Here is a 25,722-nt window from a genome sequence, read left to right as displayed (position 1 = left end):
GATATAAGGATATATGATCCCTATTTCAAAAGACAGAAATTGTCAGTTCATTATAATAAATTCATTTATTGTTTAGCTTAAAATGTAAAATTCTGTGAAAAGATATACTACAATTATTCCGTTTACAGTTTTAAAAAGATGCCAGTTGTTGCAAGGAAAACAAAACTAGGGGAAAGGAACAACTATTCTAAATTTTTCCAAATTTTTTCCTAAATCTGTAACGTTCGTTAATAATATAGTTATTCTTCTTCTACAGTGTTAAAACATAAAGATTTAACATTTATTTTAAAACAGAATATTTAGGATCTTCACGATCTCAGGAGTATCTTTCCTGAGTAACCTGTCAAAAGAATTCCAAGAACTTCTTACACCGGAACGATTTATGCAACACATGATATCGTAATGGCTTTATTATTGATTGCGTTTTCTTAAGCCCTGTCCCACAGGATTTCTATCACCAGCTGAGAGTGACGTTATCCTAGAAATCTCATTAAAAATCAGTTAACGTCAAGAATAATTTCCGAGACTTGGAGAACAGCATAAGCTCACAGTTCATTCTTACATGACATAAATTGAAACATATGTTTTAAGATGAATGATATATTTTAAAGGTTTGGCTAGCTTAGGTAATTTATAAATTTACAATAGCAAAAGAAGCGAATTATTTTTTCTGAGAGAAATGTTTCGGGTAGAAACTAGTCAATATTTCAGTATCACTGTGAAATAAAGAGAAATGCCCATGTATTTGATGCCCATAAACAAAAGTTGCTAATTTCACGAAGAATGCCTTTTAAAAAAGATTCTTCGAGAAAATAGAATTGCTTTTCATAGGATTGAAAAGCGAATGTAATTTTCAGTCGCATTGCTGTTCCAAATGATACCATTTCTGATATTCTAGTCTGTAACACTTAAATCTCGCTTTGCAATTTATTACTTAATAATAATAAATTAAATAATTTCAGTTAGAAGAATAATTTAAATGATGTAAGGAAGGCCTTAGGGACATTTATTTCAATTAGAAATACTTCATCAAGAAAAGTGTTGATAGCAAAAGTTGCTTTTGGGAAAACGGATTCAAGTTGATAATAAAAGTTGTTTTTTGGGTAGAAGATTGTTTTAAATTACTAATTGAGTGATTTAAAACTTCATATGTAAAAACAGATGATGTTATATGCTGTCAGATGATTGCTTATTTTTCTTATTTTTAATAGTTTGATAGGTTTATGTATGAACATATAATGCTTTCCTCCAAGACCTAAGCTAAAAAACTTAAGACTTTAGAGGTTTATTTTGAAACTTAAGTGCAGGAAAATAAAATAACAGTTTAGCCTATTGGTTAAAAATATAATATTTAAAATTTGTAAGAAAATATTTGTATTTAGAAGAATTTATATAGAAGATATTTATATCTATAATTAGAAGATTATTATGTTTGGATTTATAGAAGATATTTATATTAGATATTAATATATATATTCTATATTATCTTATATGAAAAGTATTTATATAGAGAAGAACTTATATATCTTATTTAGAAGAACTTTAATATTTATATTTAGAATATAATTTTAATTAGATTTATTAAGAATAATCTTTAAAATTTTGTGCTTTCTAATTGACATGGAAAACAGGCTGTTTTGCTTGCTGTTCATTATAGGCTAACCACTATAATCTTTTCATTATAAAAAAAAGATACTTTGTAAATAAAATATCGAAAAAGTATGAGCGTAATTTTTCAGAATTTTGTTTCGTCTGAATTCCTTTTAATGTATATTGATAGAAGTAAAGTGGCTGTAATCAGTCGTCAAACCATAAGGAAATTCAGCGAACTCAACTTTGGCGTATCTCAGTTTTTATTTTACCTTGCTAATTTATTCAGCCAGAGCATCTGTATAACTTCTACTCATCTGCGTAGTCTAAGAAAATGCTTTTTTTTCATATTTCACCGAGAACATTTGAAAAAAAAAAAAAAAAAAAAAAGAAGCTGAAATTTATAAAAAAAAAAGAAAGAAAGAAGAGAAAGAAAAATAAGAAAACAGGAAAAAAAAGCTCTTTTTCCCTTTCAGAACAAAAGAAGCTCAAACTATTAGTAAAAAATAATAAAAGTTTACAGATTCTTAAATTTCAAATTTTTTAACTATGCTTATCTCTCGAATGAGAAATGAAATATCTCTCAATAATTTTCACCAAATAATTTGGCTTTTCAATAACGAAAATACTGACATTTTTTATAGAAGTGTGAACCTTAATATTACTTATCCTTAAATAACTGGTGAGTCTTTTGAAAGTAAAACACTATCGGGACTTCTTAAGTACTTAATACTAATTTTCAAACTATAAATTCTCGACATAAGCCATGAAGCCTCCGAATGGATCAATGAGCCAGAACTATTTGCTCAACTAAAACATTTTGAGATGGTCCTGCATTTCCAGAAATATCTGCGGATATTTTTGTGACAAGAAAATTTTTAAATTATCGATTACTACCATTTTGTTTAGAATGATTACTTTCACATTTGCATAATTCTGAAGTGCACATATTTACCACCACGGAGGGAAAGGCTTCGAAGATGGACCGGTGGGTTTCTGATACTTTTGTGACATTGGAATTTTTAAAGCCGTTATTTAAATTTTATTACGCATTTGTTTCGGCAGTATTCAGCACGCATTTGTATTTCTTTCAAATTCTTTCAACCAAATAGTAAAATATTCACAATTGTGATCAAATTTCGTAATGAAAATTTTCACAAGGAGTCCAAGGTACATAATTTATTTTGTAGAGAAACTGTGCGATAAACAATTTCAGCCATTTTGCTGTAATTGCGATAAAGGTCACTTAATACGACAAAACATATTACTAGAAGCCTAGTGGTCTCCACTTTCGGTTGCGATACCGATGTAAACTTAAGAATTACTATGTTTTCTGCTCAGTAAAGACCCTGCCACGCTTCTGCTAACCTGCTCGAATCTGCGACCATTGCTGATTCCTTCGTTGCATCATAACCTTTTGGACTGTTCATCTTCATACTTCTCACAAGTTCTCACCTGTATTCTGCTCTGAAATGCTATATTAATCTTCTGCTACCTAAAATGTTCTTCTCACATTTGCTTATTGTATTTCTTCACATCATACTCTCTCCCATATGTTATTTATGTTATGGGCTAGTACTTACGATTGATGTACTGGGGTAGGCTTTAGGTACAGGAACCCAAACCTCGTGGCCTGCGGTCACCTAATAGAATTATGCTTCTCGTTTACTCCTACGGTTTTCTTATAAAGTGAGCACATATTTTTCACGCCCAAACTTAGTACTGTGTTGATTTTTACCTCATATTTATTTTCAATTGCTTCAGCAGAACGTATTAAAGTTAGTAAATGGGCAAAGATTTGAACGATATAAACAATTCAACTACGAATGCACGAGTTTTGGATGAAAAACACATTGAAAATTAATTTTGATTTTCCAGCCTTCTAATTCAATAATTTCTAGTTATGGTCATTTTCAAGGTCCTTTACACCAGAAACTAAATAAACTTTGCCTCAAATTGTAAAGAATAAATATCTAAGTTACATACCATATTTCCCTCATTCTTTTTCTAATTTTATCTTCCGAAAATCCGAAGGGGAAATTATGCAAAGAATTAAATTTCCGAAGGACGTGGTTACAAGAAAAGCATAACAAATGAAAAATAGTCATGGACAAATGCAATTAACTATGGCAATATTATTTCTTAAAAATAAATCTATATTCCAATAAGAATGTATAGTAATATTAATATTACAATATCTAATAAGATATTTTCATTTCTATTTCCCTATAACTTGAATCTGACCCATTTTTAGGTGAATTGCAGCTGACTCAAGCGAAATCGTAGACTAAATGTCAGTTAATGTTGCTTCGTTGTGATTGGTAATTTCTTTTGTTAGGCTGCCATAATGTTCAACAGCTCAGCTTGACTTTCGCAGATAGTTTGCGAAAGTTGGTCTTTTTAGAAGGACAAAAACAACTGCTGCGTGGAAAGCATCCATTTTGAAATTTAAAGGAACTTGTTCTCTGAACGCATTTAGGAAAGAGAAAATTACGCAATATTTACGACTATTTTAGAAATATATATTATGCGGGAATAGTTTCAAAATTTTCGGAACCTGGCGATAAAAAACTAGAGGAAAAATACTCAAGGAAATGCGTTATTAGTCAGATTATGAAACATTGCTATTGCACTAAAATGGTTTACTCAATTTCATGCAATCCCTTTTAAAGTATTTAAAAAATTAGTGAAAGCCTCTCTTGTAAGTAGTACTGCAGTCAATTTGGATAAATTCTGTTGTTTATATTTCCAAAACAAGAAATTTAAACTGAAATATTTGTTGCTACGAATTCTGCCAAAAAGTATTCTTTATTAAGTATATGTCATTCTTAAAGAAACATAAATTGTAATAAGAGATTTTATTTTGTTATAAAAGCAACATCCTGATACTAAAATTCGTCATTTTGGCTTCCTTGTACGAAGTAAAAAATGACGAAATGACAAAATGACGAAGTAAAGGGAAATAAAGTAAAGGAAGTACGAAGTATGAAGTAAAGGAAGCACTGTTATCGCAAAAATTTTCGGGTATCATAATTTCAAGGAAAATATCCATTTTGGCAGCTCCCGAATCCATTTTGACTATTTTTTTGCGTGACGTCTGTACTTATGGACAGAACAAAGGACTCTTTTTTCCAAAACTTACTGTAAAATGGATTTTGCTGTGACTGCGTATTCGTACATATGCATCTTACACAACTTAAAGAAGATTAGCCATAGATCGTTGACATTTTGTATATGGGAATGCTAAAACATCTAGTTGTGCATCTTTCCATTTTATTGCAAATGGTGTTGGGCTATGACACGCAAAAAGCCTTGAAAAACAACAGCCAAATATTCCATTAATAGAGTGCTTTGTAAAGCCATTCCAACTGAAAATATGAGTCTATTTCAAGACAATATTTTTATAGGTCAAATGCCTTATCGCATTGTGGTGGCATGTGTCGATAATGATGCCTTGAACGGAAACTATAAAAAGTTTCCTTTTGAATTCAAGCACTGTTATATGAACTTTATCGGCGTTTATTTGGAACGATCAACAGGTATCTCATAATTCTCTTCAACCTAATTTTGACAAAAATAATTTTATACACGCTTACCAGAATTTATTTATGAATGCAGAGGACAGAGGACTTTACCTTTCAAGGTCAGAATTTTCAAAGGGATATTCTTTATTTCGGTTCGATCTGTCACCTGACCTTTGTGATGGCTCTCATTTAAATCTGGTTCGACACAGCAACTTAAGTTTAGAAATAAAATTTGGAACTCCCTTTCAACAAACTGTTTCGTTATTAGTGTACGCTGAATTTGATAGAAATTGATAAAGCTTGAAATATTCTGTATGATTTTGAAGATTGGTGAATTCATCACAGGCTCCTCAAATCTTATCTCGAAATCCTATTTCTTTCAGATATCATGCGGATGTTTTGCCTTGTGACAAAATACCTGTAATCCAAAATTTTCCCTGCGCTCTTGTGCTTAGTACTGACAAACATGATGAAAACGTCTCTCATTAGCTAGCTATCTACTTTGCAAACAAACAGACTATTTAATTTTTTGACTCTTATGGATTCCCATCTGAAGTATATGGAGATATTATCACATCTTTGTCAGGAAATATCGCCATGTTCGCTGGAACAAGATTTCGCTTCAGAGTTTAACTTCTAATCTGTGTGGACAATACTGTATTTATTTTATTATTAAACGATGCCAATGACTCTGTATGGAACTCATTGTATCAACCTTAGCCGGAAAGAATCATGATTTCCGAATATTTCAATTTGTCAAGAAAAGTTATTGTGTAAATATGGTTTTAAAAAAATTAAGCTTTTTAATTTTAAAAACAAATTATGTCTTGTATTTCTTTTTATTGTTTCTACATCTATTTAAACAAACATAATAATGACTTCTTGTTGTAAATATACTTAAAAGTTGTTTAGACATTTTCTATAAAGTCAATGTTTTCTTAACATTCTGTCATTTCAGAAGATGAAACTACTCAAGTTAGTACATCCTTCTAATTGTCTTCTGAGTGGACTGTTTTTATTAAGAAATTGATAGATCGTAAAATCTTCCATCCAATGCCGACCAATATTATTTGTTTCTACGGTACCTCTTCTCAATTCCGTTAAAAATGTTCTTAATTCCATTAAAAATGTAAATATTGAAGAAAGGATTACCATCTAACATGCAGACTTTCCAAAATGATTTAATTATTATAGACGATTTAACGTCTAAATCAGCAAGCAATACTCGCTTAAGCAAACGTTTTACAAGAGGAAGTCATCACCGAAAACTTTTCAGTCATTTTTATAACGCAAAACGTTTTTCAACAAGGCAAGGAGATGAGAAATATTCATTTAAATTCCCATTACCCTGTCTTATACAAAAATTCTAGAGGTAAAAGTCAAGTTATGCTTTTAGCTAGACAAATGTGTAGAGACATTAGGTATTTTTTTTTTTTTTTTTTTTTTTGGAAGAAGGCAAGATGAGAAATGAGCAATCGCCTTCGCTGGGAATCGAACCACGGACCTCTGGAATACCGGCCCAGCGTGCAGAACCACTACACCACGAAGGCACGCTAGGAAGGCGGTAGAAATACCTTACATACTCCCCCTTTTAAAAAGCGACTGGGGTTTTAGGGGACCCAATCGCCAAATCCTGGGTGAGGAGAATCATCATCCAACACTCTTTTTAGTTCGGACGCCACTGTAGAGACATTAGGTAATTTTTACAAGCAGAAGAGATGAAAATGTCGCAACCGTCTTCGCCAGGAATTAAACCATGTATCTCTGGAATACCGGCCCAGCGTGCAGAACCACTACACCACGAAGACACGCCAACAAGGTGGGAGAAATCTTATAAATATTCCCCGTAAAAGTAAAGGCCTTTCAAAAAATATTTGAAGATGCTACTTCAACTCCTTCCAGTTACTTGTTGATTGATTTAAGACCTGAAACAAGTGAAACGCTTCGCCTTCGTATGGGCATCTTTCCTGGGGATAAAATATTTATCAGCCCCAATAGTTCATTTCAGTTTGAGACGTCGAATCGTTAACATGTCTTCCCCAATCGTGATCGATTTCGAAGGCTTTCAATTGATGCCGCATTGTTACATTATTAAAGATATATAGCTTTAAGATTAGCTTAAAAATACATTATATAGGTTTTTTACTTCGTGTATGAAGGATGTTACAGTTGCTGGTCATCAACTTTGGAAAAAATTATCACGGTCTCAACAAATGTGTTTTGCTTGGGTAACAAAAGATCGCCATAATATGAGTTGGAATGATGTTGTTTTACCTTACACTCATCTTCGTATTATATTGCATTATTTGTCATCAGTTCTGTCATATGCTCAAATCATCAAAAATGCCCAAATCATCTCTTCAAATCAGTCAAAGTTGACTTGCCCTTTCAAAAGAACTTTAAGGAAATTAGCGGACAAAACAGTATCTCTTTTTAAGAAAAGACACCTTTTGGTTCAAAAAGTTGACGGTTTGCTATCTTTCCTGATTCCTGCAACAGTGTCTTATTTTCCCTTATCCATGGAACACAGTAACAAATTCGCCCTGGTACGCCTGGATCGTACGCAGCAATTTGAAGATGAACATTTAAGTGATTTGGATACACAGATTCAAAACATCTTAAAACAGAAAATGGACGATGAAGAAAAATCCAAATTGTAGTTCCAAATTGTAAATCCAAGTTCTGCAAAGGTATGTTACCTTCCTTCATATGAATACTTGCGTAGAACAACCAACAGCCTGAACAACTTTCTGAGAAAGATATCGAAAAGGAAACTATTCAGACTGTTCCTGTGAAATAGAAAAAAAGGCACAGAAAATAATAGATTTTCTAAAAGAGTATCAAATTTCTTGGACACAGAATAAAGAACTCATTCTGGACGGTCATGTGTTTTCTGGCTCCAATATTGTTCAGCTGATAAACTTTCTGTTGGAAAATAGAACTCAAAAGCCTTTTGCCTTTGAATAGTTTAAAAATGTATTGAATCTTAATACATTTCCTCAAGACTTTGTGAAAAACAAGCATTTAATCCATGTAAAAGCTATGTATTGCTAGACCTAAAAGAAAATCATCTTCGAAACTATGGCTGAAATTGTAATGGAATATGAATAAAAATAATGTCTAATCATTTGGTGTTATATTTTTCTTTGATTAAGTTAACATATAAAATCATTTTTCTGATTAAACTAACATATTTTTGAAAAAATATCATATAGCAATTATTTTTTAGAAAATATAAGAATAAAACACTTACTTTTCATGAAGTCTTTTCCAAGGGAAAAAAGAAAAACACCATAAATTTATCATTAAAATTACTCGTATTTATTTTCGTTGAATGTTAATTTTTACATACTTGTTTTCACACAAATGCATGATGTTGCACATACATCTTTTCCGTCAACAAAAGTTTTCACAAAATATTTTAAAAGTCTTTCAGGTATTGGAAATAGTGTCATTTTATAGTAGCCATAAAAAAAAATGGTCAAATCTTTCCGAATCACTCTTTTATCCACCACTATTCTATAAAGTCTTGTCTCAGGTTTGTTGACCACTTTCTTTCTTTTGGCTTCCTGGGTAATTTTGGAGGGGCTATGGAGAGGAATGGTTTCATTTTCTTCAGGGCTGCAGACAAAATGTCTCATAGCTTCAAAATTCAACAACTGGGAATTCCAGAAATTCAAGGAAAATCTTATCACTTTGCAACAGGTTTTTCCTAGTTGCCGTCTGTTAGACATAATTCTTGGGGAGGCCTCCTGAAAAAAATTAAACATTATGAGGGAAAAAAATAGCAGAAAAAACATGCATTCAACATTTTTGGTACATATTAAAAATTGAATGATTCAAGAAAATATTTACCAGAGACGAATGTTGTAATAACATCTCCATATAGTTCATGTGTAAATTCTCCGAGTTGTCCAAGAGGAATCATTTTTGCCAATTCGCATAGATTATAGAATATGTGTCTTGATACCGGACATCTCTACTCAAATTTTCCATTTCACTATACAGCTTGAGACGAGCCCAAGCTGTCGTGAACGTGGCTAGAAAAATATTGGTGGAGACATCCTGCCCCACAAACTCCTTCGTAGACTTCCAGTGAAGAGCAGCCACCTCAGATGTGGGAAGAAATACATCTTTTATCTGAAAATAGAATAATCATGAGTTAACAGCTCTAAATACATTGAGTTTACAGATTGATAAAAACAAATCGATAAGAAAACTTACTTTTCTGGTAGGGTCTACCGACATCTTGTTAAAATCTGGCACCGTATGAACATACGTGAGCTGCCCTTTGTTTACGTTCGTACACCATCTAAAAAAAATCCAACATAAATCACAAAGAATTAAAAAAAACATGCTAAAAAGATTTTAAAAAATTATAGATATAAAAGAAATCGCCTTGCCTGCCCTAAAACTATTTAGAGCCAACATTGCAACTTGCTGACATCCAGGGTTTTTCTGTATGGGTACACGGAGCTTGCATTTGAAGAAGGGCGCAGGTCCGACATAAAGGGAGTATAAGATTCTTCCGGTAGCGGTATGGCAGTACTGGGAGATATAGATTCCGCCCACAGGACCCAACCGGCATTGGATGAGCCCAAAGTAGTTTTCTACATCTCCGATCAATCTGTAATGATTTGGGGATACTCTAGAGGGTAGACGCGGTATTTATTCACCTGTGAATGAAAACAAAAAGTCAGAAAACACATCACACAAACATACATAAAATACATAAAAGTTTTTGAAATAATAAAAAAGGAGGAACCTATGGATAGAGTGAGGCAAAATGCACATATTTTGCATCTTCTTCATGGTATACAATTTGAGGGCATTTGTTCTTCCTCCGAAAAACGACTCACGAGGATTGATTCGGTCCTTCGGATGATGGTCATTCAGGAAAGCTTGGAGATCGGGATTTTCTTCCTTTTACTTTCGAAATTCATGTTCCCATATTTCTGTCACGTTCAAACCCTGGGCGCGAAGCTTTCTTGTGATCGTTTCTGTCTTCAAAGTTCTTCAACGTTGCCATGGAAACTCCCTTCAGAGGATGAATCACATCACCGTCATAGCACAAACTACATTCGTGAAAGAACAGTCCTAAAATAATACCAATGCATTAATAGTATTCAAAATGTAAATTAATCATTAAAAATGTAAAATCATTAAAAAAGAATAACACAGGAACAAATTGTTACTTTTTTCATACCTGAAACTGGTAGACAGTTCGAGTTTCTTGGCAGAAACCATCTACAGAGATTCCGGCGAATCTGTGCTCTTCGGAGCCGTTCAAAGCATGTTGAATGGGAATGTCTTCCGAAGAAGGAACAAAATCTAACCACCGGGTAAAGTCAGGACTGTAATTGATTGAGTTGATGTAGCTGTGGGTGAGCACCATGGCAGATGTGTCGGATTGAATGTGGCCACTCCGATACGTTGCCATACAGACTGACGCAATGGTCACGTATCGGAAAGTAAAAAAAAAAAAGAAGTTAGAATGAACGTCTTTAAACTCTTGTATGGAAACCGTCCGGATCCTGAGATAATCCAAGTGATTTTTCCGAGGTTACTTCCCCAAGTACAAGACTTTATTGAATTAAGGAATCCGACTACACTGAAAAAGTTATTCGAGCTAGCAATCCAGTTTGAAAGTAGAAGAACGGCGGACATTGAAAGAAGACGCCAGTATGAACAACGAAGCCAATTTGGTGCGCCAAGACCACAGCAAAGTCAAGAACACGGCTACGGAAGCAAAGCGAATCAGTGGGCAAGGAAACCCGAGTATCCAAAAACAACCGGCGAACGTCGACAGTTCAATAGTAAGCCACAAAAAAAGTCTGAAGGCCAGTGGAAAAAGAAGGAAGGCATGGAAAGGAAGAAATAACATTTAAACTAAAACGGATTTCTGCTGACGGGAGGGTGCGGAAATCCGAAGGCCAAGAAAACCCCTCTTCCTTCAAGTTAAATACAGTGATGGTGAAAAATTTGACTCTTCCAAAGATTGAAGTGTTGGTAAATAACATCCCAGCCACCGCACTCCTGGATACAGGCGCGCAGTGTTCCTGTGTGGTAGAAGATTTTTTTAGGAAGTATTTCCGTAAATACCGCATATATAATTCGGATAATACGACAGTGTTAGCTGCGCAGGGAGAAAGATGCAAGTGCATAGGTAAATTACCGTTATACATTCGTATCAAGGACGAGCAAGTAAAGATTATGTTTTTTATCGTAAAGAATTTGCAAGCACATGTCATCTTAGGGATAGATTTTCTTTCAGAGGCAGAAGCAACGCTGGATTTTAACGAAGCGTCCCTTAAGCTGACAATGAAACCAGTTCGAGAAGAAAAAACAGAACCACCAACGTTAAACCTCGACCACCTGCCTAAGGAAGAGCAACAAAAAATTCGACAAGTGGTAAGTGAATTTGCTTCGTTATTTAGTGATATTCCCGGATTTACTCAAGTTACTAACCATAGTATCGAGACCGGAGATTCACTGCCAGTTCGCCACAAACCATACCGATATGATAAGAATAAAGAAAAAATTATAGAGTGGCACATTCGAGATATGTTACGTAAAAAGATCATAACGCCCATCTCAAGTAGTTATGCTAGCCCGGTTATGTTATGTAAGAAAAATAATGACTATCCGGTAACACATCCCAAAAGGTGGCGTTTTGCAATTGACTATCGTAAATTAAACTCCATGACTAAATATCCGGTATATCCGTTACCTATTATCGAAGAAATTCTAAGGAACATAACTTCTACCAAATATATGACTACTTTAGACTTAACGACTGGTTGTTTTCAAATAGGGGTTAGACCGGAAGATGTGCCTAAGACTGCTTTTATAACCAAGTCTGGCACTTATGCATTCCTGCGTATGCCGTTTGGCCTTTCAGGGGCACCGGCAACATTTCAGCGATGTATGGACATTGTGCTAAGGCCTGTTCTTGGAAAGTCCGAATTTATCTATTTAGACGATATCATTATTACTAGTGATAAGCTCGACCAACATGTACAGGATTTAAGACAGGTGTTTTCATTATTAAATGAGGCTGGTCTAAAAGTTAATGTCGAAAAGTGCAAATTTCCAGCCCCTGAATTAAAATACTTAGGTTACAAAATATCTCAGAAAGGAATCGAGACAGACGAATCAAAAATAATCGCTGTGCAAAAGTATCCGCCGCCAAATACGGCGAAGAAGCTCTCTTCCTTTCTAGGACTTTGTTCATATTATGGGTCCTTTATAAAAGATTTTGCAGCTATTGCTGAACCATTGTTAAAATTATAAAGGAAAAAGGCAAGATTCTCGTGGAAGGCCGAAGCCAATAGTGCTTTCGAAAAATTAAAGCAAGCATTAAAGCAAGCCCCTGTTTTGAAATTTCCTGAAAATGATGAGAATTTAGAAATTTCAGCGGATGCTCCGGATAATGCGGTAGGAGCGGTACTTTCGCAAAATCAGCAGCCCGTGGCATTTTTTAGTCGAACTTTAAATCAAACACAAAGAAATTATTCCGCGACTGAGAGAGAGGCACTTGCAGTTCTGTTAGCAGTGCAAAAGTTCCGAGTCTATTTTGGAAGGTCTCCAATAACAGTGTATTCTGATCATGCGGCGGTAACTAGATTGTACTCAGGGAAAAACTTATCCCCAAGGTTAATAAGATGGGCACTCAAGTTACAAGAGTATAATCTGCAATCAAGCACACCCCCCGGAAAGGAAAATATCGTAGCAGATGCCCTATCCAGAATAAAAATAGATGAAGAAGGTAATACTGTAAAGGTGGCAATGCTCACAGCATGTACCATACATTCCCGAGAAACTGTAATAACCAAACTGGGTAAGGATCCTGAATTTAAAAACATTTATTAGTATTTAAAGGATCCTGAAAGTTTTAGCCACCAAGATATTGTGGCGATAAGAAATAGGGCGGCCCATCACGAACTAATAGATGGTCTATTATTTATACAAAAACTACGAATTCCAACAACGAATTTCGACCTGTTATCCCAGCTAGTCTTAGATTAAATATACTGCAGGAGTTACACGACTGCCCATTAGCTTCTCATGCTGGTATTCGAAAAACCATCCAACGCGTACGCGAAGCAGTTTATTTTCCTGAACTGCAAAAGTTAACAAGGGCGTATGTCCAGTCCTGCCCAACATGTCAAGCAGTTAATTATATTAATTTCCGCCCGGCCGGGTTTCTAAATAGCATTAAATCCGAATTTCCAAATGAAATAATTGGCATCGATTTATTGGGCCCTTTCCCAAAAAGTCAGGTAAATAAAAGTCGGTATTTCCTTGTTATGGTTGATCATTTTAGTAAGTGGACCGAAATTGTTCCCTTAAAACGAGCCTCCGCGAAATTAATTACTGATTCTATTTTAAATAAATATATTTTAAAATACGGGGCGCCCCTAAAAGTTATATCGGATAATGGTCCTCAATTTGTAAGTAATATATTTGAAGACATGTGCCAAAAACTGGGCATACGTCATTTAAAAATGGTCCCGTATCGGCCGCAATCAAATATAGCGGAACGGGCCAATCGAAATATAGTGAAAATTATCCGTAGTTATGTTAAAATTTTTCATAAAAGCTGGGATAACTATGTCAATGAATTGGCTTTCGCCCTTAAGACCGCAAAACATGATACAACGGGCAAAACTCCTGCTGAGTTATTTTTAGGCAGGAAGATTATAACGCCGTTAGATAAATTATTTTATGTTCAACAAAGAGCCCCAGAATTTAAAATGGGCGATATAGAAAAATTAATTAAAAAAGCAAAAAAGAACATTGAAGTAGCACAGAGAAAACAGAAACTTTATGATGATAGGAAACGACGGGGAGTAACTTATAAAGTAGGAGATGAAGTGTTAAAAATTAAGCATTCACTTTCTTCAGCACCAGAAGATAAAACTGCCAAGTTTTTTTCCACGATTTGAAGGACCATATATAATAGAAAAAATAACTCAGGCTGTAGTGGTGTTAAAAGCCAGGAATGGTGAAACATGCTCCGCAAACATTGACCAGATAAAACCATTCTATAATCGTAATAAAATGCCAATATTTAAAGATCTTTCGCAGGATCCGGCACGGCAGGCACTGCAGGCACAAGCTCCAGAGGTGGAACAACGACAATCACAAGGGCAAGCCATTAGGAGGCAGGAGCAATTGAAAAGAAAGTTTCCCCGTTGGAAAATTGAAGGTAACAAGAAAAAGAAGCCGTTCCACCGACCAGAAAAGAGAGAGCACGAACACCCCCAGAATGAAGAAGGGAGAAGTACGACGAATGCAAAGAGAGCCAGGAGAAATAACGGCAACTATAACCCGGCTCCAAAACGGAAGATCTACCCGTCGGATAGGAGTCTACGCAGCAAATGTCGACGAATTGATGAAGGAACACCAGCTGCAGATGCAAAGAAGCAAGAAAAATTTGAACAGCCAGCAACGAGATCCAAGCAGGAACGAGAGAGTAAGTGTCCCGGTTCCGCCAAGACCAGCTGCCATAACACGGCGGAGACCACAGGCAGAGGCTAAAAAGAAGATCTTCAAGGGTGACCAAACGGGAAGGAAAAGAAAGCTCATGGAGGAAGGAACGAAAGGGCGAACCCGCACAAGCAGGAAGATAAACCAAACCGTAGTCTTCGCTACCTTCCAGGACTGGGCAGAAAAAAGGATGTCCGAATATCACAAAGATAAGTAAAACTTTATGTTACTTTGAAACCTTAAGTTAATCTTTCATTGTTACTGCAAGAGGCAGAATTCAAGAAGTTTTACCACATGTGAGGTCTACCTTTATCGCCAAAAAGGCGAGAAATGAGTTGTTACCTATTTTGGTATTATGTTTTTCAATTACTCGCGAGTAAAACTAAAATTAATGTATAAGAGGAATGTGTAAATACTTGAATATTGTAAAAGCATTGATAATCTTTGAGAAAGGTACCTTAAGAAAATTGTAAAAGTTATTGTATAAAATTTTAGTTAAAAGATTATGGCAAGAAAGAAGTTTCAGTCTGAAAGACTTTTGAAATATAGTATTTCAATGTAGAAGAATTGGCACTTGCTTGGAAAAGAATAGAAGTTAACAATGTACTACTAATGTATGTTTTAAAATGCGTAAAATTAACGGCATGTTAATATGTCCTTATATACAATGTGAACTGTTATTTTAAACGTTAAGAAATACTGTGATATGTTAAAAGTGAAAGTAATGCCAAAAATTTTAACCTATTCGTGTGACTGAAAAAAGAGCAAATTATTGTGAATATGAGTTAAAGGTTGAATGAATGTAGTTAGACTCTCTGACGCTGCACTTCAGAGTTAGTCACTTTTCAGAATAGTACCTCAGGGTTTAGAGATGAATATAAGGTGTGTTCTGAGGTCTTGTTATGTTGAATTTTAACACGTTAGTGTTTTGATTGCAGGCGGTAGTGTTGAACACTTGTACATAAACACGTTCGAGTTTGGTGTTTTCCTTTACAACACATGTCAGAGAGCACGGGGAGATAATTAAATAACGTCATGAATGAAATAAGAATGTTAAGAGAAATATAGGTATTCATGTTACTTGCCATTTAATTGTGTAACATTTCATTAAACTAGTTTTCCTTCCAGATCTCTGAAAGGAACCAGATTTCAACTAAGAACTCTTGTTTAGATGCAGTGCAGATGAAAAGTAATTGTCCATGGAGTTGATAATGTAAAAACGACTTTTTTTTTTTTTAATTTCTAGTATCTAGTGAGAAATGTTTGTAAAAGATTGGCCTCGCGTTAGATTCTAGAGCTAAAAAATTTCAACAAGGTCGTTTTAGACCTCAGTTTCAAACTAATTAACTCTGGCGGGATGTATGTAAGGATCTTAAGTTTTACTAACGTTTATTTTATTTTAAATCTTTACTATCACTTCTTATTTTCTACTTCCGGCCAGAATTAAAAGCTTTAACTTATTTATGCAAATTTGTCTTGCTAACGCCAAGTACTTAAGTTGTGGCTTTTTGCCAAGCAAGAGAGAGGAAGGAGCTATTAGAAGCAGGCCACTTGCCATAGTAGTTTTACTCGGTTGCTGGTTGCCTTCAAGGCCAGCGGTTTAATCCTCTTGATAATTTTAAACGTATCGTAGTGTTAGCAGTTCTCTGTACTACATACGGCTTTTTGTTAATATACGGCCAATCTTGGAGTTAGGCACTTGTTTGATTAATCCAAAATTAGTTTAGTTAGAGTTTATTTAATATTTTTATATTCTTACGTTCAGACCACAAGTGGTTGGTCTCTGTATTCCGAAGTCCGAAAATCATTGTAAAGAGAGAAAAATAAAGGGTTTCGTATACCCTTCCTGTGTGTATTGTCTACTTCCCAAATTTATTGAACATAGCTTTAGTAAGCTCCCTGTTCCGAGTCAGGACAGTTAAATGTTCCCTAAGCAAGTAAGGAGGAACACGGAACCTGATAATATTAAGTAGTACAATTTTGAGTTTCATAGTCGACAAAATTATTAAAATATATTCTTCAAATACCAGTTCGGAAATGTCATCTTCCCTTCGTAGTAAAGTCTCCTGTCTATCTGATGTTATAAGAAAGAGAGAATGATGTTAAATTTTGTATTTATAGATTCCAGCAGATGGTTTTCCAAACTAGCTCATTGAGTTTTCCTTTAAAAGCGATTGTTATTATAGATGCAGTCTAATTTTAATTTTATTACAGATTAAACGAAGATTGTCACTGAAATTCATAAAAGACTAAAGAGTTAAAAAAATCACACTTTGAAAAGGAAGAATAGGTAAACTGAACCACTATTTATTACAATTGCTTAGGTAAATTACGTATTAATGCACTATTCGAGCTAAAAGTGTTTGTAAAACAGTGAACCACTTGTAAATCAAAAATTATCAAATAAATAAACAACAGCGTAACCCACGCAGAAACCTCGCAACAGCCTTAAACTGGTCAGGGCCATAAGCGTACACTCACCCATTAACAACGAAAGGATCTTGAATTTTATTGGCTGATGGTAACTATGGAAACCGCCTCTACGTATTTTCAGTGAGAGTGCGCAATAGACCTTTAGTCGATCTACACGGTCGATGAAAATTCGGCAATGCTCTTCAGCAAGATATGTGAAAAAATATGGGTTACTTTAATAAGGTGTAGTAATATACCAATCATTTGATCGCACAATGCTCTGATTAAGAATATCAACTAACTAATTATTAAACTAGGATAGAAGAGGGGGAAAAAGGATATCTGAAAATGAATATTCACAGAATACTTTTGAATATCAAAGAGGATGGCCCTGAAATTAAAGCAGTGGAAGAAGGTTAGAATTTTTAAATATTACTTCAAAATTTAGCCGATACTGAGAGATTATATAGTGTTTATAATGCCATGTTATTAATTTTCTTATATTTACTAATATTTGAGGAGAGAATGTACATCATATGTTACGTCCGAGTGTATATCGTTATATGATAAAAAAAAAAAAAAAGACTGCGTATTAAAGGATATCTGTACGCACAAATAAATTGAGTTTTCATTTTTCTAATTATTCCTTTGATAAAAATATAATTACTATTTTTTTATGAAATTTAACAATATTTATAGCTGATATTACAATTTTAGATATTAGGGTTAATTTTTAGAAAGAGGATTGAGTGATCTTAAATAATGTTTACAGTTTTATGAATGAATGGTACATAATTTTGAATTTTAAATTAAAAAATACAGTAGGAAAAAACTAATTTATAGTTATGTACTCTAATGACAGAAAATGTGCTATTTATTTTTTTATTTATATCCAATATTTTAAAATATTCCATACTATACTAAAAATTTGTCATATACATTACGTAAAATAAAATGAAAAATGTTTAGTTTATAGTCCTATATATTTGCAGGTTTTATATTATTTTATAATTATCTTGAGTTACATGGAGTATATGAATTACAAATAACTTTCAAACCTTATTTTTATGTAGACGGAAAGAAAGTTTACGCTTTCTTGTTAATTATATATAATTATATTTGAATCTGATATCAGTTTGAAAATTTTACGATAGAACCATAAAACCTTATTTTTTAATTATATGAAAACCGAAAAGTGAAGAAAACATTTCGAGTAATTGGAAACTCGAGAGAATAAAAAAGTTAACATTATTCATGTCATTAGTGGAAGAAGGTTTGACTTGAAAATGTAGAATTATTACATTTCGAGTAAATAAAATTAGTCCATTTACGATCATTTGGTTTCATCTTCAATTTTAGATACTGATTTTGCTTACTAGTGCAGTTCACAGATAAGTATGAACATGTTATCAAATGCTAAAAAATTCATAGTTTTGAGCACATCAAACACATAGCATATCGTATTGTTTCCTAGTCAGAGATTGTTTGTCAATAACCGTAAACGTACATACACATATCGCAAACTGTGCGGCTTTCTGTAAATTACCCATGCCTGGGTAGTAGCCTTAATTTTTATTAAACGCAGAAAAAATATGACACAACAATTAATTTTCTCTTCAAATTAACAATCAGCAGAAAATAATAATATGACTTCATTACGTCTTTGGTTTTCCTAATATCCTACTGTTTTCCTAAATATCTGTATATAGATTCTGTTAAAATTATCTTAACGAACAATAAATTAAAAATGATGCTATCAAACATTTTAATTTCAAATTTGAGAGTGTGGCAGAGAACTTGATTCGATGTTAAAATATATAGCCCTTTATGTTAGTTAAAATATTTTGGGGCTGAATTAGTCATTATATATATATATATAAGCTTTCTTATGTATTAGTCAAGTTGCGAACGCTTAAAAATATATATATAAATATATTTCTAAGAGTTCGTAACTTGACTAATACATAAGAAAGCTTTTAAATAAAAGACAAAACAGTAAACAAACAATTTAACAACATTTAATTACTATCGTGGCATGTATATATGATTATTATATAAACAAACTGCCTTCATACTGAAATTATAATTACGATATGCCATACAGTACATTTTTCAGTACTTCCTTATTATAGCAGCCCGCAACATTGAATAGTTTTATCAACCGAAATATCTCGCCACGTGTTCTTATACCTCGCTACGTATTACATCTCGGTTGATTAGCGATTAAATTTTGGGGGCCGCTATAATAAGGAAGTAGCCATTTATCTTACAGTTGGAGAATATTTAGTTATATTCATTTTTATTAAAATATATTACCCTATGAAAAAAGCATTCTACAAGGGTTCAGAAATAAAAATGAGCGTTAATAACTCATTTGCATGTTTTTATTTTTGCTACAGAAATGAAATTTAGAAATTTGAATAGTAAAATAATAAAAAATAAGTGCATGGAGAAGCAACAGTCTTAGTAAAGTGTTTACACTGCAATAGCACTTACATTGCAGAAAAGTTGTTGCTTTACTAAAGGCGAACACATCCGCTTCATCAATTTGAAGAAAATTAGGATTTGTTTTTGCTTTTCAAAAATAATTTGTCAGTTCTGCTTACTGTTCTCAAAATAAGTCAACTGCAATTTTAAATATGTTAAATCAATTTATCTGTGTGAAGTGTGTACATTTTGTACAATTAAAAGCATTGTTTTAAATATTTATCATTATAGGAATTAATGTTTATAATGCAAAATATAGTGTATTGCTGGGTTAATTCGCTATTTTTTTAGTATGGAGTAATTTTGTCTCTCCATTACAAATAAGATATCGAAAACTTATGCCTGCACTACGCTTTATAATGAAATATCGCATTTCGATTGACGTATACTACGTTTTTTAAATTTCACAAGAAAATCAACGTTTATCTTTAAATCAACATTAAGTTTGAGACAAATGTTTCTCTATAGATTGTCAGTGAAACTAATCAAAGTTACATATAGTCCATGAACTATGTTGAAAGGCTTGAGTTTGGAAAATAGAAATACTAGCTATAAATCGTTTTGTATTTAAAATTATTTATACGGGATGTGAATATTTTATTAATAATTTTTATTGTTTTTCTATGTATCATCGTTTACTAAATCAAAGAAATATTTTAATGAAAGCTTCTTTGTATTTTGAAAATGTGAAGATATAAATTTCTAAATTTCATTTCCATTATAAATGAGACTAGTGCAATGAAGAATTTTTACAAGAACGTAATATGCTTTCATTCTTATTCTAATCTGAATAGCATGAATGCTTACATCATATAAGCAAGTATAAAAAAGCTTTTAAGTGTCATTCTTTATAACTCAATATAATGTGAAATACATATATAGAAGTATGAAGGGTAGCACTTAGAGTAATATTTAAGCTTTAGAAAATAAGAGTGATATTCCTTAGGTATTCAAATAAGAAAATTATTTGTTTTGATATAAACAAATAAAAAACTATCTCGCATGTCAAATTGCTACTTTTTTCAATCCAAAACAATTTCAATTACAGGTATAGTTATATAAAGTGTAGTACTGAGAAAAATATTTAATGCTTTTAGAAGTAAGAGGGATATTAAATGGGTATTAAAGAAAGAAAAGTTATTCATTTATTTATTTGTATTGTTAAATCTTAAAGGTGAGTATTAGAACTAGTATTCACTTTCCATTATATCATATGTGTGTGTATGTATACTGGTGAACAAAATTAAGAGATGGAACACCTTTTTCCATATAACTTGAAAAATTCTGGATAGATTTAAATGAAATTGGGTATAATGTGTACAAGACAACCCACAAATAATGTGTACAAAACCATGAAAATGCCATTCATTAGTATGAGTTATGGCAAGAGTCCAAATTTGAGGTTGAAAGATGGCAGTGAAAATGTGGCTAGTATGGGGTGTGTGGTCGTCTCTGACAGACAGAGAACATGCATAATGAGTAGCCATGACTAGAGAGTTTAGAAGTGTCTGTGGAAGTCGCACCCACTTCTCCACCAGAGCAGTTTTTAACTTTTGAATGGTTCTGGATGGGGGTTGGTGTATTGCAAAATCATTCCCAAGAGCATTCCAAGCATGTTCAATAGGCGTAAGGTTCGGAGATTTGGTTGCCCAATTCAATTGGTGAGTATCCTCGCTTTCCAGATGGTCATCAACCAGGTGGGCTCTTTGTGGTTTGTCGTCCATAAAAATGAACTTCGGGCAAACAACAGCCCTAAAAAGTCGCATATAAGATTCTAAGATCCCCTGTCTTTACCTCTGGGCATTCACAGAACTAGTGTCAAACACATGGAAAGGTGTGCGGGCATCTTGCTTGCATCCCTACCCAGACCATCACTTGGTCCGTTTCCATGATGTTGCTGGGATAGTATCGGGTCCCAAGGTTCCCTCCATATCAATAATCCCCGAGAATCAGGTTGTGGACTGAATCTGGACTCCTCCATGAAGAGCGCGTTAGCCCAATAGAGATCTGCTCAGTGTTGGTCATGTATGCACTATTGAAAACGCACTCTTTTGTGGGAGTGAGTGAGTAGAATGCAAATAACGAACTTTCTGGCATACAATCCTGTCTCGGGAGCCTTCTGGTATCTGTCTTTCTTGAAACTGATGTTCCTGTGACAGTAGCCGGGTCACGGGTGCTTATTCCCGAGTGCTGCAATGCTTGCTTGCTCTTTATTCTCCTTGCTACTCTTCATTAAAAATTAAAACACCAAACTTTGTAAAGTCATGTATGAGGCGGGTCAAATAATGACAGTAAATAACTAAATCGGAAGATTTCAGATTGATTTTTATTGCCCATTATAAATGAGACTAGAGATAAATTCTTATTCTGATGGTTCTCACGACGGACTAAAATAAAGAAACGGCATATAAATTATACCTGCATCAATATATTCTACCACTGTACTTATCAGCGAATCTATAAATTTTTTAGACGAAAACTTTTGTTAGATATACCAGAATATTTTTAGATGGAACTTGGGTATAGTCCTCTTGCGTTTTACCATGAGTTTACTAATTAAACGATAGACAGTGCTTGTTACATATTCCTTAAAGATAGCTTATAACAGTCATTTCCTTATTAACTACTTTCAGGCAAATATATATAAAATTATCTAATTGTCTTTCAACAATATGCTAATATATTAAACGTAATCTGCATTACAGAGGGGATTGTGTCAACTATTAAATGGGACCTTAATCCCTTTTCTTCGTTAGGAACAAAAGGTCCTAATTCCTAATCTAACATGGTGTAAACGTAGAATTTCACCATACATAAAAATATTGAACTTTTCTGAACTAAACGTAAAGAAAATACTTATCAAAACAGAAAAATATCATTTAATTAAATCCTAAAATTACGGTTCTTTCTTCACGAATAACTAAATTATTTATCTGCTCTTGAAAAATTTTTCATAAAAGTATTTAAATAGACTTCTTAAAAATGGCTTTTTATAAGAAGAACAATTTTAGTTCTTGAATTTCATAGAAGAAATTACCAGATAAAGGAATCACTTCAGTAATTTGAAGATAAAGCAAGGAACTGGAGATTGAGAGATGTTGATTTAGTGTCTTGTTTTAAGGTGCAGATTTTATACTTATCGAGTTTAAATTTTGCTTCTAACTAAAACCAATAGCTTGATTGGTATTATAAGTATAGGTAATTTATAGGTAAGTTACGTAGTTAATCTATTCTTAAATGTGCACATAATTACGCACATTTATTAAAATTTAATTCTAACCTGAATAATATAAGTATTCTGTTAAAACGTTACTCTACTTGCATTATTTTTCTGAGTTTATTTTTTTTACATATTTATGAGATAACAAGAAACATTTCTGTCGTAACAAAATGTACGCGAGTAATTGCTTAAGCAATAAACTTTTTACTGTATTATAAAGATATTAAAAGCTTATCATTAGTTTTTTATGTTGGAGACGTGAAAAATAAGCAATGCCCTCGCCAGGACTCGAACCTGGATCTCTCAAATACGGGCCAAGTCTGCTACCTTTAAAGCACGAAAGTATGCTGGAAGTGGATAGAAAATACCTTATATGCTCCACCTTTTAAAGGGGGATTGAGGATTAGGGAAGCCTGTTAGTGACGAATTATCGTCCACCCTCTTTTAGTTCGGGCGCCACTGTAGAGTCATTAGGTTCTCTTTTATGCTGGAGACGTGAAAATATGAAAAGCCCTCGTAGGGATTCGAACCTGGACCTCTCGAATGCGCGCTGAGTATGCTATCGTTACACCACGAAGGCAGAGTAAAAAGCGAGAGAAAATATCTATAAGCTATTAATGCAGAATTTCGCTTTGCACAAAAACTGTAGTATTTTCCCATAAGTTTTGAAACTAATTTCTTTTATTATACTTGAAGTTCAAACTATTTGTTAATTTTTGACTGGAATCATATATGGTTTGAGAAAAGAATGGTTTGAAAATTTTCGTTTAGAATATTTTATCTAATCTGACACATCAATTGTTAAGAATACGTATTACTTGGATGTATTTATTTTATTATTAGTAGCGTGTTTGCTATGAGCTATAGTCTTTCTACTTTTCAATAAAGAAATAAGAGAGTGTTTTTAGAAAATAATTTTTATTGATATAACCGTATCTTTCCCAACATAATTTATTAAGCTTTATTGTTATTGAACAATTACTAATTTTCAGACTTGTATTCAATACGAAGAGTAATATAAGAATTTCATTAGTCGTATTGCTTAAATAATCATTGAATAATGCATTGAAAATAGATGCCTTTTTAAAATCGAAATCACTTTTAAGAAAACTCTGAATGAGATAAACTGGATTTCTTTCACTTGGGAATACGATTATTGATTAAATTACAATGAAACCTGTTGTTCTGAGCTCTTTGACAGTGACTAGCATTTCTGAGAACATACATAAACATCGGTATTCATATTATCTCTTTAAGAAAACTACCTCCGCATAAGATCAAAGTCATGGAAAGATGTTTTAAAGAAGGTTCACTATAATTAAATACCAGTTTAATCCATTATTTCTTCTGGAAACAATGCTTAATTTTACAGAAAATCACGTGAACGTATTTTGCAAAATTCAAAATAACTTTGCTTTGGTTAAATACATTTACATTTTAGAAACAAATTTATAGTTGGAGGTTAGAGAGAAGTTGTAACAGAAATTCAATATTATTTTGCAAAAACAGATTTGAAGTTCTATCAATGTTATAAACAATAAGTGTTTGTGCCATAAATATATTTGGCCTATTTTTCGAAAATTAAATCAGAAAGCATTTACAATAGAGTAAAATACAACAAAAATTTTAATTTAGATATATAAAAAGTGAATGATAAAAATATGAAAATAAACTTACTATAGCAGTTTGGATTCCGTCATATCTTATATATAATATTGAAAAGGAGGCGCACATTTTACATCTAATCTATATGTTAATACTGTTGCGTGCGTACGGGTTCGTTATAGATTGAATGCACAAGTCCGATAAAAGGTTCATAAAATTTCTTCTTATCCCAAGATATATAACAGAACGCTGGATTTTTCTTCAGAGATATTCGTACAATATTACAATATCGCGCAGTATAATCTGTAGTTATATTTTAAATTACTAAAAATGTTAAAATGCAACGCAATGCAAACAGAAAGCTAATCCGATCTCTCGCTTAACTCTAAACAATAACAACAGCAGCTAACTAAACAGCTGAGCTGAGATGTCTCTCTCCGGCCTTTTAAAGCTTTCCATCGGTCTCGAGAGAGTTCTAGTAGTTTCTTCGCTTCTCGAGATTTCTGGAAACCCAACAAAAGGATGGAATTACGGTTACAGCTAACACAGTAACCAGTTACATTTATTTGATTTCAATACGAATAAAAGAGATATCCATTTATTCAATGTTAAAGTTTTTCAATGTTATATTTTTACGACATAGCTTTCTCTTAAAACTCGTCTCACGCTGCACTTCACGGAGAAATAAAACGATTTTAATTTCATTTCTACTAACATTAGCTATCTCAATTCAAAATTCTTAACAATATGTTTTAAAATTGCTTTTTAATATGTTCGAAAAACTAAATAATCATGATTTCCTTTTAAACGAATTTCTAAGCCGTTTTGGTGCCTTTTATAATTGTTCACTTGAGGGAAATTGCCTCACTTTCCTCATGTTGTTCTGACTGAAGGTTAAATATTGGAATAAGTAATCAGTTTTTATGACAGCCTAATTCTTCCCTCAAATGACACGTCGAGTAGTCCGTTGTCAACAGTTTTGCCATTTGACAAGACATAATTTTTATCATTCGAATTAAATTGTCGGCTGCTTAACAGACAAAAAAGAACAGGCAAGAAGAATCAACGTAAGTTAAGTAAATATGTAGAATTATAGTTTTAAAAATTAAATACAATTTTATACTTCAGCTGTCAGAAAGGGGATGACAAAAATATGCATGTGTTTACATAAAATCAGAGAAACTTTTACAATTTTCTAGCTGAATTGTAGAACGCGAAGTCCATAATCTCAAATACTGATCGAAAAACGAGAGAAAAGCAATTAAATTTTGGAGATGCTGATAGTAAACAGGAATTAGAATTGGAATAATTTTTAAATCCGAACGATTTTCATGAACGTCAGATAGGTACAGAAAATCTAATGCTTCGAGAGATGATTTGAATAATTTTGGC

The 25,722-nt window shown here is 33.1% G+C and overlaps 1 protein-coding gene across 2 annotated transcripts in view; it reads left to right on the top strand.

Annotated features, from left to right (window-relative positions):
- Positions 1-25,722, top strand: part of Syt4 (Synaptotagmin 4) — a 127,277-nt gene that overhangs the window by 36,045 nt on the left and 65,510 nt on the right. Inside the window, exon 1 of one of the 2 annotated variants that reach the window (XM_085815187.1) lies at positions 17,189-17,433. The exons of the other annotated variant lie outside the window; for it this stretch is intronic. Within the exon in view, the coding sequence (XP_085671313.1) occupies positions 17,367-17,433 (67 nt within the window). The 5' untranslated portion in view covers positions 17,189-17,366. Of the gene's footprint in view, positions 1-17,188; positions 17,434-25,722 lie in introns of those variants that run through there. 2 annotated transcript variants of the gene reach the window in all.

This window comes from Stegodyphus dumicola, chromosome 4 (assembly GCF_044657685.1).
Source record: "Stegodyphus dumicola isolate Sdum_Otavi_A_Nest chromosome 4, ASM4465768v1".
In the NCBI taxonomy this organism is placed as follows: Eukaryota; Metazoa; Arthropoda; class Arachnida; order Araneae; family Eresidae; genus Stegodyphus; species Stegodyphus dumicola.
This window is presented reverse-complemented; position numbering and strand designations above follow the sequence as displayed.